At 32.0% G+C, this 17,153-nt stretch overlaps 1 protein-coding gene across 5 annotated transcripts in view; it reads left to right on the top strand.

Annotated features, from left to right (window-relative positions):
* The window catches only part of Micu3 (mitochondrial calcium uptake family member 3), a 100,096-nt gene that overhangs the window by 45,894 nt on the left and 37,049 nt on the right, over positions 1–17,153 (top strand). For all 5 annotated transcript variants that reach the window (XM_058573114.1, XM_046425972.2, XM_046425973.2 and 2 more), the window contains 4 exons: positions 3,027–3,105; positions 7,200–7,247; positions 11,927–12,009; positions 14,260–14,331. In XM_058573114.1, coding sequence (XP_058429097.1) covers positions 3,027–3,105; positions 7,200–7,247; positions 11,927–12,009; positions 14,260–14,331 — 282 coding nt within the window. The remainder of the gene's footprint in view (positions 1–3,026; positions 3,106–7,199; positions 7,248–11,926; positions 12,010–14,259; positions 14,332–17,153) is intronic.

Consider the following 17,153-nt stretch of genomic DNA (forward strand, 5'->3'; position numbering starts at 1 on the left):
AATCCCAGCAGTCTTGGAGGTTGAAGCAGGAGGATTGCCAATTCAAAGATAGCTTCAGCAACTTTGGGAGAGAGACCCTGTCTCAAAATAAAATAACAAAAAGGGCTGGGCATGTGACTCAGTGGTTAAGTGCCCCTGGGTGTATTTAATCCCTAGTACCAAAAAGAAAAAAAGAAGAAGAAAGAAAAGGAAGAAAGAAAGGAAAAAAGACATGAATAAATGGAGCATCATATTCATGGATGACAATAAGCTATCTCATAATGATACTGGTTTCCTCCAAATTTATCCATAAATTTAGTGCAACACTAACAAAAATTCCAACAGAATTTAGAAACCATATAAATGTCAATCATTAGAGAAATGGATAAAAAGAATTGTAAAACACACATACCAAAGGTAAATATAGTAATATAGAATTAAGATAAATAAATATATTAGAGCTACATATATTGAAGTGAATAGACCTAGAAAATACAAGGATAAGCAAAACGACAAGTTGTAGAATAATATAGACTGTAGTTCTTTAAATGCAATGACCTTTTCAAGGATGTATGTGGTCCAAGTCATTTTCATTATAATGCTGAAAAGATACTTGTTTTATTTACTCTTACTCCTTCAGAGTGTAGATTTTTCTAAGAGGCTGCATGATGAGTGATGACGTCATTGCTCTGACAGCTAATGGAATGTATGCTTGTGTATTCTTGTGCTTTAAAAAATTTTTGTTTTTACTTTAAAATAGATTTACCCATATAAACCATATGTCTTTGAGGCTAACAGTATTTTTAAGTATGTAAAGAGATGAATTTTAGAACTGCTATTATAGACAACTGCTATGAAGCCATCAATATGAAAATGAAGAATATTTGATAGGAAAATATGCCCACAATATATGGACTAAAAAGAGGACGTTCCAAAATAATAAAAGGAGGAAGACTTAATATTTGCAGTAACAAATGCTATATAAGGATTTCCAGCTACAGAATCAGATAAAAAGAATATTAAAACTTACATGTGTTTATCTTGGATCGTAATTATTTTTTCTTATCTATGCTTACTAATTTTCCTGTGATGTATATGTATTAACTGTATAATTAAAAAAAACTGTACTCATTTGAGAAGGTTGTATAAATACCTTAAAAAGCATCTGTAATTTTGGGAAACTTAATTTAACTCAGAAAACATCTATTCAATACTTCTTGCAATACTGCAGTTTAATTCTGACACTAATCACCAAGAGATTATATAAAGTCATGTTACCCAATGAGACTGCCTTCATTTCAGATGCTTGCTGTAAGTTCAGGGATCTCCAGGCACCATATTTCTGACCTACAAAACCAGGGGTTTGCCACAGTTCCTTACCACAATTCCCCTTAGGTTTAATGGAACTCAGAAAAATGCTATGCTAATGATTACAGTTTTATTACAAAAAATACAAATTAAGACCAGTCAGATGAAGAGACAAAGGGTTAGGTCTGGGAGGGACCTGACAAAGAGCGTTTTTGCCATCTTCATGTGAAATCAGGGGGTGTTCACCAACCTGAAAGCTCCACTGAGCTTGGTATCCAGATCTTTTCCAGATCTTTTCTTGGGGTTTTATGACCTAGTATGATTATTTGAATCATTGACCATATGTATATCATTGACCATATGAACTCAATTTCTATTCCTTTTCCTCTCAAGATATTATGCCTGGGTCACTTCAAATCATAGTGTTCTTTCTGGTGATCAGATCCCATCCTGAATCATTTCCTTAGCATAAAGTCAAGTGTGATCCAAGATTTATAGTCTCCCTCCCAGGGGCCAGGGTCAAAAGTCAGTCAAGTTAACTTTTTATACAGCACTGCAACATACAAGAGAACAAGGTAGGCCCTGGGGATAAGGAGAGAGATTCTCATCATGAATCAAAATATAAAAATTTTAATAAATCTTAAGTCCTCAAAGTTATCAGAAAACAATGATCATTTATAAATACCACAGAGTATTTTCGGACACTGCCACATCAGGAAGTATTTATTTGATGTGTTTCTGAAACCTGCATATGCCCCAAATTTCCTGAGATATATGAAAAAACAGTCTGATTCAGTAGGGCTGGATATAGGAATGGAAATTCATTCTTAAGTTCCCAGGTAACACCCAGATTGTTGGTGAACCACACAGTTTGAGTAAGAGGGATCAGATATAGAAATAGAAGTGGTCTCTGTTTTTTTTTTTTTTAATGTGTTACTAAGCAGAGTGGTTTTTAAATTTCAGATTAGTCTGTTATCTTACCAAATCCTTTAATCAGTATTCTTTACAATTAACCAAATTACAGTTTTTATTTAGTAATTTTTATGAAGGTATGCACAATAATTCAAAATTATTATATGAGCAATGATACAAACATTTAAATTCTTTAATAATATCCCACCAGCAGTATGTTGTTTTTTTTTTTAAAGCTGACCAGATAGCAGTTGAGTCTGTGTTCTTTCCTATTTAAATTAAAATCTGAAAAAAATTGAAACTGGTCACAACTCAATATCCCTGTCTTTCCACTTTATCAGTTGTCCTTATTCTTTGAGTCACCATAAAAATACTCTTCATTCCTTTTTAGCATATTCCTTTATTAATCTCCTCTGCTCAAAACCCCCTCAATCCAGTAATGCTGAAAAGAACAATATGAGGCCAGGTGATCATATTGACCTTGATGAAGAAATCCATGTGGCTTTCATAAAACTATTCCTTTATAACTGACTCCAGAACTTAAACTTACTGTTTTATCTTAATATGGTTATCTTATCTATATATAACTCCAGTTACTTATCTGAAATTTTGAGTAGCTCTAATTCATTATAGGATCTTTATCATTTATTTTATATTTGCACTGTGGGCAAATATTGTTATTTTGTGGTTGAATAAACTGCAGGACAAAAATAGGATAAATATACCACATTTGAGGTCTTTTAAATGATTTTTTTTTGCTTGAACATTCAACTTTTTAACTCTATTTTTTAAGAAAGTATTTACATATATGACACCTTCTGTCATAGGAATTAAATCAAATGCTTTCAGAAACACCACCAGTTTGGAAGGGATCATCAAAGCTATTTCGAAATCTTAAAGAAAGAGGTAAGTTAATTTGAGTACTTACACATTTTAATATTGACACTGCTGATTATACTATTCATGTGTGTATATTTCTCCCATACCTGTAGTAATTTTTAAAATTGCATATATGTATATAATATAGAGAGAAAAATCTGAAAACTAAAACACCAAAACATGAATGCTTTTGGATAGTAATGTTATATTTGGTGGCATGATTTAGGATGGTTGTTTTTATGTTATCTTTTTTATGTATATTACTTAATCTTCCATGTTTTTTAATGACAGAATGAACTTTCATAATTAAAAAAATTACTTTTTAAAAAACCATGTTGAAAAGCACAAGTTATATTTACCACAAAATAAAGTATGCTTATATAAAATAAAGAATTAGATTTTGAGCTATTGATGTAGCTCAGTTGTAGAGCACTCACCTAAATTGCATGATGCCCTGTATTACAAAAGAATATCCCCAGCATTATAAAAGAAAGAAATTTTTTTTAAAAAAAGCTAAAAATAATAGATCTTCAAGTATCTATTTTTCTTCCTTTCTTTTTGCTTCTAAGGAATTATGGATATTCTTTAATTTAATCACTATGAAAAACTTATCAGACATGTCTTTTGGCAGCCAAATTTACAAAATCCACCTGCTTAATTTACTCCATTATTATTATCCTGTATCTAAATTAATTTGCTTGGAATCCTATTACATGGCTTTTATTGCAGTTTTCTTTCACAACATACTTTTTGTACACATTTATGGAAAAATTAGTTAATGAAATACATGCATATTAAACCTTAAAAAACCTTTAACCTTAAAAAGAAATGACACATACTTGTTTAGATTTTTAAATAAAAGAATATGCAAAAAAATTAAATTAAAATTAAATTTTTCTTTTTCATCTTTGCTAATCAATATTGGTTTGAAAATATTATACTTATCCTAGCTTAAAGATAAATACTTTGAAGGAATATGGTTATAATTCATATACTTAAAGTAGAATTAGAAATTCAAATTTCTGCTTGGTGTGTTGGTAAACACTTTTCATCCCAGCGTCTTGGGAGGCTGAGGCAGGAGGATTGCAAGTTTAAGGATAGCCTGGGTAATTTAGCAAGACCTTCCACAAGTTATTGAGACTCTGTCTCAACATAAAAAAATTTAAAAGGAAGCAACAGCTAAGAGTTCAAAGTAGGTGAAATAAATAAATAAATGATTTTTTTTTTGCATGAACACTTAATCTTTTAAATCTATGTTTAAATAATAAATAAAGGGCTAGGGAGGAAGCTTAATGATAAAGCACCTTTATGTTCAATCCCCAGTAAACAAAAAATAAAGAAAATTTAAAAATATTGCTTCCACCTGTTTCACATGGAATTTTAAAAATACAACTTATCTTTTATTATAGACTTTACATAACTATGGTTTTTAAATATTTGAGAAACCTGGGCCAAATTGTCTTTAAACAGTCTAAAATTTTTTTTTTCTGGAAGTTGTCTCAAAAACTATCATACAGATTACAGGGTAAGATGATAGGATCAGTAATGTTCAAAACTCAGAAGGAACAGATAATTCTGGTCAGACATAATCAGAAAAAAATGCATAGGAAAAGGAAATTCTTTTTAGCTAAGGAAAAGCTTTAATCTAAAAGCCCTAAATTTAGGCATGTCCTAATATTCCTCATGTTATATGCATGTTTCTATTTTTCTTCTTTTCAGGGAGAGCATTTATTCAGTACTGTTTAAATAGAACTATCTGTAGTGGAGAAAGCATTCTACTTCTATGCTGTTTCATATGATATCCACTGCAAATGTTGCCATGGAGCACTTTAGATGTGGCTAGCATAAATCAAAACTGAAAAACTGAATTTTCAGTTTTATTTGACTTTGATTAATTTAAATTTAAATAATTGCACTTATTCAATGACTACCTTGTAGGATAGTTTGTATCTATGTCATATGCTTCAGATTGTCAAGATAATTTATGATTCAATAAGCTTTAGAGCCATCAGACTAGGTGAAGTAGAGAAACTCAGAGATACTTGCCTTTTTTTCTTTTCTCCCAGAGATTAAATGGCAGGGCAATTATAAACCTAAATCTTTAGAGCTATTGAAGATTAATTTTAAAATGAAGAAGCTCATCTGCTTGAAATATTACCCAATAAGAAAAAAAAAACCTGAAATACACAGTATTTATAAAAACTTGTTACATAGACTTAGTTATAACAGCCAACTATAATGTATCGTGATACAGGAATTAAACAGTATTATGCTTTTTAAGGAGCTTTCTTTAAAAAAAAAAAAAACATTTATTTAGTTGTATATGAACACCCAGTATCTTTATTTATTTATGTGGTGCTGAGGCTTGAATCCAGTACCTCACCCATATGAGGAAAGCACTTTACCACTGAGCTACAGCCTTGGCCCCTTAAGGAACTTTCTTTAAACTTTTTTTATTGAATTCTCAGAAGAAACCGAGTTGACATCTTATCCTGTTTCTAAAGATTGCAGCACTACTATATGCTTAGTGTTTAAAATACACACACACACACACACGTATTTATTTATTTATCCTGAGTAACCTTGAATAAAGTGAAAGGTTTGTCTATAAACTTTTCCATTTTTATTATTGGAAAGCATTAAGAATCTATAATTCCTATTCAGCAATATTTTCAGTTTTTCTTGACCATTTTTCTTAAATTACATCATTAGTTTCATTTTGTTTTTCTTCCCTATAGATTAAGCCACCTTAGTAAGCATGTAGCCCTACAGACAGGTGCTTACCATGATCAAGACTTAAACACTATTAAGTAATTCTCACTTTGAGGGTAATCTTAAATTTACTGTCAAATACACACTGCATAGTAGTTATTAAAATTCTTTTTACCGACCAGCAAGTCTTGTGTACTCCACCAGGTGAATTAGAACAATGAGATAGGATAATAGAGGTAACAAGTCCCATTTCTCTTTTTTCCTCTTGCATTTGGCATTTGTTTTTTCTTTCTTTTCTTTTTCTTTTTTTTTTTTTTTTGAGTGTTCTCTACAGAATCTAAGTATTGTATCTTTATATACATTGACCATTTCAGAATCTTTCTCCCATAACATTCACGGAAATCAACCAGAACTATCTGTCCATAGGTCACCATGTTCTAGTATAAACAAAAGAAGAGAATGCTTTCAGAGCTTCCTGGATAGTTCACTTCATGTCTCTGACAAACTGCCTGAAGTGGCTTCTCTTTTCTTTGTTCTGTAACAAAGAGAGTAGTCTCAAAGAACATCAGATAAAATGGAAACTTTAAAGTTCACAATATGATTATTTAAAGATTTTTTAATACCCTTTAACTAAACATCAAAACTATCTGCTATTTAGATAAATAATGCAGACTTATTTCTGATTATAATTTTCTTAGTATTTTACTTAGATAATCAATTAAACCCTAGTTTTGGGTGTTCTAGTCCAAAAGTAAGAATTCAAGTAACAATGTATACTTTTATTTACTTCAAACAGACTCCTTTTAAAGTTAATTATGGGGCTAGAGAAAATTCAGGGTGCAGGGTACATAAAGTGTAATCCATTAAATTAAATTAAAAATTTCTTAGTGTACATTTAAATATTATTTTTCAAAAATAATAAATGATAATTAGACAGCAGGAAACTGGTGACTATAAGTCTTATTTTTTGAATGCAGTATAAAAATTGGGTTTCTAAGGAAGGATGTCTTAATGTTTTATCCAAGTGTTACTAAATATTAATCAAGCTTTTCACAGTATTAACCATTTCTGCCTTTTTTAGTTTCATGTTGGATTCATACATGGAAAAATAGCATAAGTTTAAAAATTACAACTATAAGTGAAATTATAATTTTCCCCTTTTTTGCCAATATATTTGAGAGCATTAATGGGAATTTTATATATGTTTCCAAAGTGGTCTGTGGAACAACTAAATTAAAATTAATTTTGCTGCTTCTTTTGCAGTTTTTTTATAATAGCTTAATCTCCTTTAAAACAATTGTTAGCATCTGCTTATTTACAGTGTCTTTTGCTAGTAGAATATTTTAATTTAATACATAAGAGGAAAAGTAATATTGTATATAGCATAATTGATACTATTTTTCTTCTAGGTGTGATTTCTTACACAGAATATCTTTTTCTTTTATGTATTTTAACAAGTAAGTATGCTCATTAAATTTATTTCTAGATAGAGTTTTCTTTTTCAATGTGAATCTTGGAAAATAGATCTTCTTTAGTTTTTTTTTTAATATTGAAAATGACTTTAGGCTTATCTTAGCTGTTCTGCAAAATTCATGTCTAAATGCTGCAGAAATATGCCAAGCACAGCACTATTAAGAGTCAAAAATATTTTGGCTTGCGGTCTAGTAATTAGCTCATGAATTACAAATTTAAAATCAGTCATTTTGGTTTTATTCTTCATGAAGCCCCAAAGATCAGGACATATAATTAAGTTCCTACTGTACTCATTTGAATCAAAATTTCTGCAAGACTAATGGGAGAGAGTGAATCTTGAGTCTCCACACTAGTAGTCAATCAGAATACTCATCATTCTTACCCTAAAACAGCTTTGTTATTCTCTTCCTCACATCCAAATAATAACATGGTTTTTGCCTACTAAAGAAAGAGATGGGTATGCTGTGAAATTTTCTTTTGAGTATTGAACACAGCTGTAAAAGCTTCTAAGGAGTTTGAAGAGAAAAGGTATGAGACATTTGGATTAGAACTAAGAAAAATATGAAAGGAGGACTGGAAGGATGTGGACTACATAATCTATAGTATCTATGTATTAGTGTTCCCTTTTCCTTTTTATTTTTTTAACTTCATATTCTCTTCCAATGTTTGTAAGGACTTCCTTTGTACATGTATGTTTTAGTCAGCTTTTTTGCTGCTGTGACTAAAAGATCTGACCAGAACAATATTAAAGGAGGAAAAGTTTATTTAAGAGCACATGGTCACGGTTTCAGAGGTCTTAGTTCATAGAAGGCCAGCTCCATTCCTTGGGGCTTGAGAACATCATGGTGAAAGAGTGTGGTGGAGCGGAGCAGCCTACATGGTAATCAGAAAGCAGAGAGAGAGAGAGAGAGAGATCTCCACTTGCCAGATACAAATATGTACCCCCAAACCACACTCCAGTTTCCACCACCTCCAGCTACACCCTACCATTTCAATTACCAATTAGTTAATCCCTATCAGGGGATTAATTCACTCATTTGGTTAATATCTTATAACCCAATCATTTTTCCTCTGAATCTTCTTGCATTGTCTCACATGTGAGCTTTTGGGGGGACACCTCACATCTAAACTATAACAGTGTACTTTGAAGATCTTTTTAAAGCTTAAAACTTGGTTATCAGAGATGGTGTGAATTTTTCTTTCTTTCTAAAGTCAATGGTAATAAAATTAAGTTTAGATTCCTAAAATACATGCAAGATTTGGCTAACATAAAGGATTTTCTATTGTTTTTCATATTTTCAGAAAAAGATATTATGGGTTAAATAAGTAGGGCTATCTGTTTCTCCTTTGCCAGGTTCAGGATTTCACAATGGGTCAGTAGCAAGTATATCTGTAGTGGGGAGTTGCAGGGGTCCTTTCTAAACTTTATGCCAGTCATGTCAAAAGAAAAGTCAAATACTTTGAGAAAGTGTGTGTACTGAGCTTCTATTTGAAGGACATGTTAAAGTTTTCTTCAGCCCAGGTTTCTTCTTTTTGTTCTAGAAGTGAAAAGAAAAAAGAGTGAACCTTGTTATAAAGTTCATAAAATTAAAGCAGTTTATTATCTGTCTATAAGTGTTTCCTTTTTATTTTTTATTATTTTAACTTATGAAACTCTTTCTCAGAAAAGCAATTGTTCCTTGTATTTTGGAGGAATTGGGAATTACATTATCAAACCTCTTTTTTTTATATTTCTCTTTTTGAAGCCTTCAGAAACTTAAACCCAAATCTGAAACCTCTCATTCTTTTTTTTTTTTTTTTGAGTTTTAAATTTTTTATTGTTGGCTGTTCAAAACATTACATAGTTCTTGATATATCATATTTCACCATTTGATTCAAGTGGGTTATGAGCTCCCATTTTTACCCCATATACAGATTGCAGAATCACATCAGTTACACATCCATTGATTTACATATTGCCATACTAGTGTCTGTTGTATTCTGCTGCCTTTCCTATCCTCTACTATCCCCCCTCCCCTCCCCTCCCCTCCCCTCTTCTCTCTCTGCTCCCTCTACTGACATTCGTTTGTCCCCCTTATATTATTTTTCCCCTTCCCCTCACTTCCTCTTGTATGTACTTTTGTATAACTCTGAGGGTCTCCTTCCATTTCCATGCATTTTCCCTTCTCTCTCCCTTTCCCTCCCACCTCTCATCCCTGTTTAATGTTAATCTTCTTCTCATGCTCTTCGACCCTACTCTGTTCTTAGTTACTCTCCTTATATCAAAGAAGACATTTGGCATTTGTTTTTTAGGGATTGGCTAGCTTCACTTAGCATAATCTGCTCTAATGCCATCCATTTCCCTGTAAATTCTATGATTTTGTCATTTTTTAATGCAGAGTAATACTCCATTGTGTATAAATGCCACATTTTTTTAATCCATTCATCCATTGAAGGGCATCTAGGTTGGTTCCACAGTCTAGCTATTGTGAATTGTGCTGCTATGAACATCGATGTAGCAGTGTCCCTGTAGCATGCTCTTTTTAGGTCTTTAGGGAACAGACCGAGAAGGGGAATAGCTGGGTCAAATGGTGGCTCCATTCCCAGCTTTCCAAGAAATCTCCATACTGCTTTCCAAATTGGCTGCACCAATTTGCAGTCCCACCAGCAATGTACAAGTGTACCCTTTTCCCCACATCTTCGCCAGCACTTGTTGTTGTTTGACTTCATAATGGCTGCCAATCTAACTGGAGTGAGATGGTATCTTAGGGTGGTTTTGATTTGCATTTCTCTGACTGCTAGAGATGGTGAGCATTTTTTCATGTACTTGTTGATTGATTGTATGTCCTCCTCTGAGAAGTGTCTGTTCAGGTCCTTGGCCCATTTGTTGATTGGGTTGTTTGTTCTCTTATTGTCTAATTTTTTGAGTTCTTTGTATACTCTGGATATTAGGGCTCTATCTGAAGTGTGAGGAGTAAAGATTTGTTCCCAGGATGTTGGCTCCCTATTTACCTCTCTTATTGTATCTTTTGCTGAGAAAAAACTTTTTAGTTTGAGTAAGTCCCATTTGTTGATTCTAGTTATTAACTTTTGTGCTATGGGTGTCCTATTGAGGAATTTGGAGCCCGACCCCACCGACTATAGATCGTAGCCAACTTTTTCTTCTATCAGACGGCGTGTCTCTGATTTGATATCAAGCTCCTTGATCCATTTTGAATTCACTTTTGTGCATGGCGAGAGAAAGGGATTCAGTTTCATTTTGTTGCATATGGATTTCCAGTTTTCCCAGCACCATTTGTTGAAGATGCTATCCTTCCTCCATTGCATGCTTTTAGCCCCTTTATCAAATATAAGGTAGTTGTAGTTTTGTGGATTGGTTTCTGTGTCCTCTATTCTGTACCATTGGTCCACCCACCTGTTTTGGTACCAGTACCATGCTGTTTTTGTTACTATTGCTCTGTAGTATAGTTTGAAGTCTGGTATCGCTATACCGCCTGATTCACACTTCCTGCTTAGCATTGTTTTTGCTATTCTGGGTCTTTTATTTTTCCATATGAATTTCATGATTGCTTTCTCTATTTCTACAAGATATGCCGTTGGGATTTTGATTGGCATTGCATTAAACCTACAGAGAACTTTTGGTAATATCGCCATTTTGATGATGTTAGTTCTGCCTATCCATGAACAGGGTATATTTTTCCATCTTCTAAGATCTTCTTCTATTTCTCTCTTTAGGGTTCTGTAGTTTTCATTGTATAAGTCTTTCACCTCTTTTGTTAGGTTGATTCCCAAGTATTTTATTTTTTTTGAAGATATTGTGAATGGAGTGGTTGTCCTCATTTCCATTTCAGAGGATTTGTCGCTGATATACCGGAATGCCTTTGATTTATGCATGTTGATTTTATATCCTGCCACTTTGCTGAATTCATTTATTAGCTCTAATAGTTTCTTTGTAGAGCCTTTTGGGTCTGCTAGGTATAGAATCATGTCATCTGCAAATAGTGATAATTTAAGTTCTTCTTTTCCTATTTTGATGCCTTTAATTTCTTTCGTCTGTCTAATTGCTCTGGCCAGTGTTTCGAGAACTATGTTGAACAGAAGTGGTGAGAGAGGGCATCCCTGTCTTGTTCCAGATTTTAGAGGGAATGCCTTCAATTTTTCTCCATTCAGAATGATGCTAGCCTGAGGCTTAGCATAGATTGCTTTTACAATATTGTGAAACCTCTCATTCTTGACCTTTACTTCCATAGGTCATTTGAATTATAATTTTCCAAATTGGAACTGTTTCATTGTGTCATATTTTTATTTTCTTATATCACTCTAAGTAGTTAAACATTGAGATCATTTCAGATATGATGAGCTGATAGTTTTTTTTAAACAAACTAACAGACTTTGAATGTTTGTTTTTAGAAGAAAAGTAGTCAATTTTTGCCTTTTGTGCTATACAGTATTATAAGATACTTTTAAAGTGTATTACCAGTTTGGTTATTAAGTCTGCTATTGTGTTTATGTCTTTATAGTTTTTGTTACATTTAAATAATAGTAACATGTTGCTTTTATTATCTTGGTTGAGGAAAATATTTCCATAATGCATTTGAGAAACTGTTTACAACTAATACAGATTTTGTACTTTAAAAATACATTTTTCCATTTCTTGAATATTTTTTCTATTTTTTTATGACAGAGCCACATGCAGGTTTTAGAATAGCTTTCAACATGTTTGACACTGATGGCAATGAGATGGTGGATAAAAAGGAGTTTTTGGTGGTAGGTATATTATATGCTTCATTTTATCAATAATAAATATTGCTTATTTTATATGTTTATGCTTTTGCATTATCGAAGTACTACTCTAGAGGAAAGAGTGAAAAATCTATACTTCAACTTTAGTATTGAAATATATACTCATACTTTCAATAATATTTTCATTGTAAAAATAAACATTATGTTCATAGTATAAAGATGATTAAAATTGTGTATAAATACTAGCTAGAAGTTTGGAATGTATCAGATATTATCTATTGGATAGATAACAAGCAGTCCTAATATTATATTTACCCAGGTTAGTATTCAGTCTTTATTATATCAACCACCTAATCATAAATATTTGCCATAAGCATTTTCCTTCCTTCTCAATACAGGGTCTAGATAGTTTCCCTTTCTCCTTATGGCTTCCACTCACTGGTGCCTTTTATTGCAGTATTGTATCCACTTCCCTATTCCCTTTTCTTGTCTTTGAATAAGGGCTGACAGTTCTTAAGTATTTATAGGTAGATCTTTCTTACCTTAGTCCAGCCTTAGTGCTGGTCTGACAGTGTCTTCAGCAGCTCTTTTATCTTCCCGCCTCCTCCTCCAGCATTTTTCTCTTTCTTTTTACCTATGTATCCTGAATCTTTTTCTATGGTAAAATTTCTATGTTTTTGCTCTAAAATAGAAATTAATTTTTTCCTTAAAGTAGTAAGGTCTACCCTTAACATTTATGTTCAAATCTGTCTTTACCTTCATAAAAACAAAGGGAAAAATGGCACATAGTCATTTTACTTTCTATTTTTGTTTTTTTTCCTTTGTAATACAACCATTAATAATCTCTCAGAATACCTCTTAATAAGCTTCAAATTTACTTCACAGACTAGAACACAGATGAAATCATTTTTTTCTCTGGTAGAAAAGAGAAGAGAGAAAAATCCTCATCAAAAGTTCATTAGTACCCATTCAAAGGGAAATAAGCAAGACTAATTAGTGGGATTTATCAAAAATCTTAAACTAACAATGGAATATTACTCAGCAATAAAAGAGAATAAAATCATGGCATTTGCAGGTAAATGGATGGTGTTGGAGAAGATAATGCTAAGTGAAGTTAGTCAATCCCCAAAAAACAAATGCTGACTGTTTTCTCTGATATAAGGAGGCTGATTCATACTGGGATAGGAAGGGGGAGCATGGGAGGAATAGATGAACTCTAGATAGGGCAGAGGGGTGGAAGGGGAAGGGAGGGGGCAGGGGGTTAGCAAGGATGGTGGAATGTGATGGACATTATCCAAAGTACATGTATGGAGACACAAATTGGTGTGAACATACTTTATATACAATCAGAGATTTACAAAATTGTGCTGTATATGTGTAATAAGAATTGTAATGAATTCCACTGTCATTTACTTTTAAAAAATCAATTTAAAAATTAAAAAAAAATCTTAAACTAACATCCACATAGCCCTTGCCTAAGGGTAGTCCCTGAGCCAAAGCCATTGGACCTGTAACCTACATTCTAGTGCTTTACAGAATTGTCAAGAGGTGGGTGTTCTTAGTTTTGTTGCAATAAATGGAAATATGCTAAAATAGATAAGTTTAGTGTAATGTAGTTTTGTTATGATAGTACAGACTGTATTTGGGAAACTCTCAGAATATGTCTATTTAGCTAAGAAATTTTGAGTAAGTATTCTATGTCAACACTGCTAAATTCTACCCCACTGACATATAGATTAACTTGGAGAACTCATTCCCTTGAAGTAGTTTTATATAGATGGCTTTTGGAATGCTGTCTGTTTATGGAGATGGGAGGTTAAAGTATTATATTGACCTCCTATTTGTTTCTACTCTACACTCTTCTTTGGGTTTTTGTTTTGTTGTACTGGGGATTGAACTAGGACCTTGTTCATGTTAGGCAAGCACTCTACTACTGAGCCACATCCCTGGCCCTCTACCCTCTTTCAAAAAGCTGCTTTCCCTTTAAAGCTGGTATCCGGTCTTTTCAGTTGCTGTACTACTGCCTGATACATGATAATTTGCCCATTTGAGAAGCACTCCTAAAAGCAGGAGGTGGTCTAAGTTATTTGAATAAGTCTAAAGTCTTGGGAGGTAGCATATTTTATTTAACTTTCATCTATTGTGTAATGAAATAAGAATTTGAAGTAGTGTCCAAATATTTTCTTTGTTTTCAGAATACACCTAGCATAGTGTGATAGGTAGGTGCCTCAAAACTTTTCTTGGGTATTTGATTGTTGATTAATTTCCTTTCAGCTTCAAGAGATATTCAGGAAAAAAAATGAAAAGAGAGAAACTAAAGGAGATGAAGAAAAGCGTGCAATGCTGGTAAGAAATACTTTATAGTGGTTTCAGGTGGGTTTTCCAGGTGAGAATTACTTTATTCACGCTGGGAAATAGTAATTGAAGTTAGAAATTTTCTTGAAAACTTTTTACAGTTGTTATATAGAAAAATTCTTTGTGTCTATATTCCTCAATATCAATATTTACATTAAATATTGATATTAAATATCTGTACCCATAGTCACATTCATTAAATCATTTTCATTCATATTATTGTTATATGTGAGATTTGAAGGGTATATCATACAGCATATTAATGCAGATCATTATGCATATAAAAATTAAAAGGTGAATTGCAAAGATTTAATTATGATATAAATGAACTTAATGGTAATATAACAATATAAATGTTGAAACAAATACAAGGCAGTAATGTAGATTTTTATTAACATTCATAGAAATATATATTATAGATTCTTCTTCTGGAATGTATAATATTATTGTCTTATTCTGAAGTTAGAATTTTCTAAGCAACATTTCCTTCCATCTTATTACCAGTTTTTTTTTTTGTTTGTTTGTTTGTCTCAATTATTTCAGCCTAACAACAAGTCAGTTCAAGTTACAAAAATAACAAATGAGTTCAGAGACATGTTGTCAGACACTATAGTAGGCACTTTGCATGAATTTACTCATTTAATCTACCTAACAACTCTCTTATTATCCACAATTGTAGATGAGGAAACTGATAATTGGAAAATATCATATCCAAAGTTATATAGCTATTAAATAGGAAAGCTAAGATTTGCGCCCAAGTATGGCCAGCTCCAAAACCTGAACTTTTTTTTATTGTACCATATTTCTTCTTATGGTACTTATATACCAGAAATACAGACATGTAAATAATTGTTTTATTTGCAAATTAGTCCCCCTTTAAAGTAATTTAATTGTTTTATTTTTAAAATAATTAACTTCATTTTTTTATTCTCATGGTTACTTGTATTAGTTTTTCTTTAAACATGAATTACTGATAGCAGTTGGGCACTGTATTAATTCCCAGTATATTAGTGAAATATTTAATTATATCTAATTTAATAAATTCAGATTACCAGGACTATGAAAGACATATACTTCATAAGATATTTGACTATGATAAAATTATCAATAGTTGATATTTTACTGTGATGAAATTATCAATGCATTATGGCAACACTTATAGAAGACTGTCTTAAAAAAACAAAGAGCTGGGTGCAGAGGGGCATGCCTATAATTCCAGCAGCTCAGGAGGCTGAGGCAGGAGGATTGTAAATTTGAAGCCAGCCTCAGCAATTTAGCAAGACCCTGTCTCAAATTTAAAAAAAAGGGGGGGGGGGAGTGCTGGGAATGTAGCTCAGTAATAGAAAGCCTCTGGGTTCAATCTCTAGTATTGCCAAAAAAAAAAAAAAGAGCTGGTTCTGATTATGTTAGGGAAGTATTAAAGGGGTATTAGGTAGTTCTCCACTTAATTTAGGTCTCATAGTTTCCAAATTGTAATTAATAAATTTTATGTTGATAGCCCTGTAAATGTTTTCATTTAAAGTATTAGCAAAGACAACTAGAAAATTAAATACATTCTTAAATTTTATCTCCTATACATAATACATTAAAATAGTAAACAGTTATTCTAATTTTAATAGATTACCTCTAACTATAATTCACTGAATCGGCAAGTTGTTAATGAAATAATTTAAGTAGATTTAATTATGTTAATGAATTTGGTACGCCTTCGTAATAAATAGAATTTTAATGGATAGAAATATAATTGTTTCATTTATTTGTGTATTTAAAATACTTCCAGAGAGGATTTATTCATCTTCCAATAAAACTACAATATGATTCTAATCATTAACGTTTATTAAAACACATGCATCAAGTAACAAAGGGCGAGAGGAAGGGAAAAAATATTAGCAGACAGTACACATTGGTAAAGTATACAGTATCAGCACAAAACTTATCTTCTTGAGCTTCATTACAGCCAAGGTAAAGAAAATTTAATATTGATTTAATGCAAATATTTGTAATAATGATACAGTAAAATCTCATTAACTTGAAATTATGAAATCTGAATTATTACAGCATATCCAAGTTGTGTTGTTTTATATGTATATAGGTCAATGAAGCATCCTTAGCAAATATATGGGTAAAGATAATTTTTTTTTTTTTGAGGGAGGTTACCAGGGACTGATCTCAGGGGTACTTCACCACTGAGCCGCATCCCTAGCCCTATATGTAAAGGAATGCTTACTAAAGTCATTGATCTCCTCAGGTGTCTCAGAAGTTTTATCTTGTATGATTTAAATAGTGCTCCTAAAGTCTCATTTATATAACTTAACTATCAGAACTGTTTCTTAATACAGGAATAATCTTTAGTTCTGCTTCTGATTGACATTACTTTTCAGCAGTATAGTTCTCTACTAATATTTATTACTATATTTAGTGATAATGTTAGTTTTAATTTACTATAAGTAATTGCATTTTAAATAATGCAAACTGAACGAATAAATTTTATTTTTTACTGTTGTAAGTATAGAGGATCATTTAGAACATCAAGTGGTGCTGTCAAGATGCTATAAATGACAGTATGATTCTACACATTCTTAAAATATTATGGTTGAGTTTCAAAGCAACTAAAATCCAGCTCATTGTGAAAATATGTGGGTTATATTAAAGAAGCAGCTTGGAAAAAAAAAAAGAAGCAGGTTGACATAGGCTGAGGAGCCAGATTTTTGGTGTTTGAATATTAACTATGCCACTTGTTATTGGTGTGATCTTGAATAAGTTTCCTTAACTTTTCTATGCCTCAGTTTTTTCTTTTGTACAAGTAGGGTAAA

The sequence above is a fragment of the Marmota monax genome, unplaced genomic scaffold (assembly GCF_021218885.2).
Source record: "Marmota monax isolate L192 unplaced genomic scaffold, Marmota_monax_Labrador192_F-V1.1 WCK01_AAM20220418_F8-fsc00197, whole genome shotgun sequence".
Taxonomy (NCBI): domain Eukaryota; kingdom Metazoa; phylum Chordata; class Mammalia; order Rodentia; family Sciuridae; genus Marmota; species Marmota monax.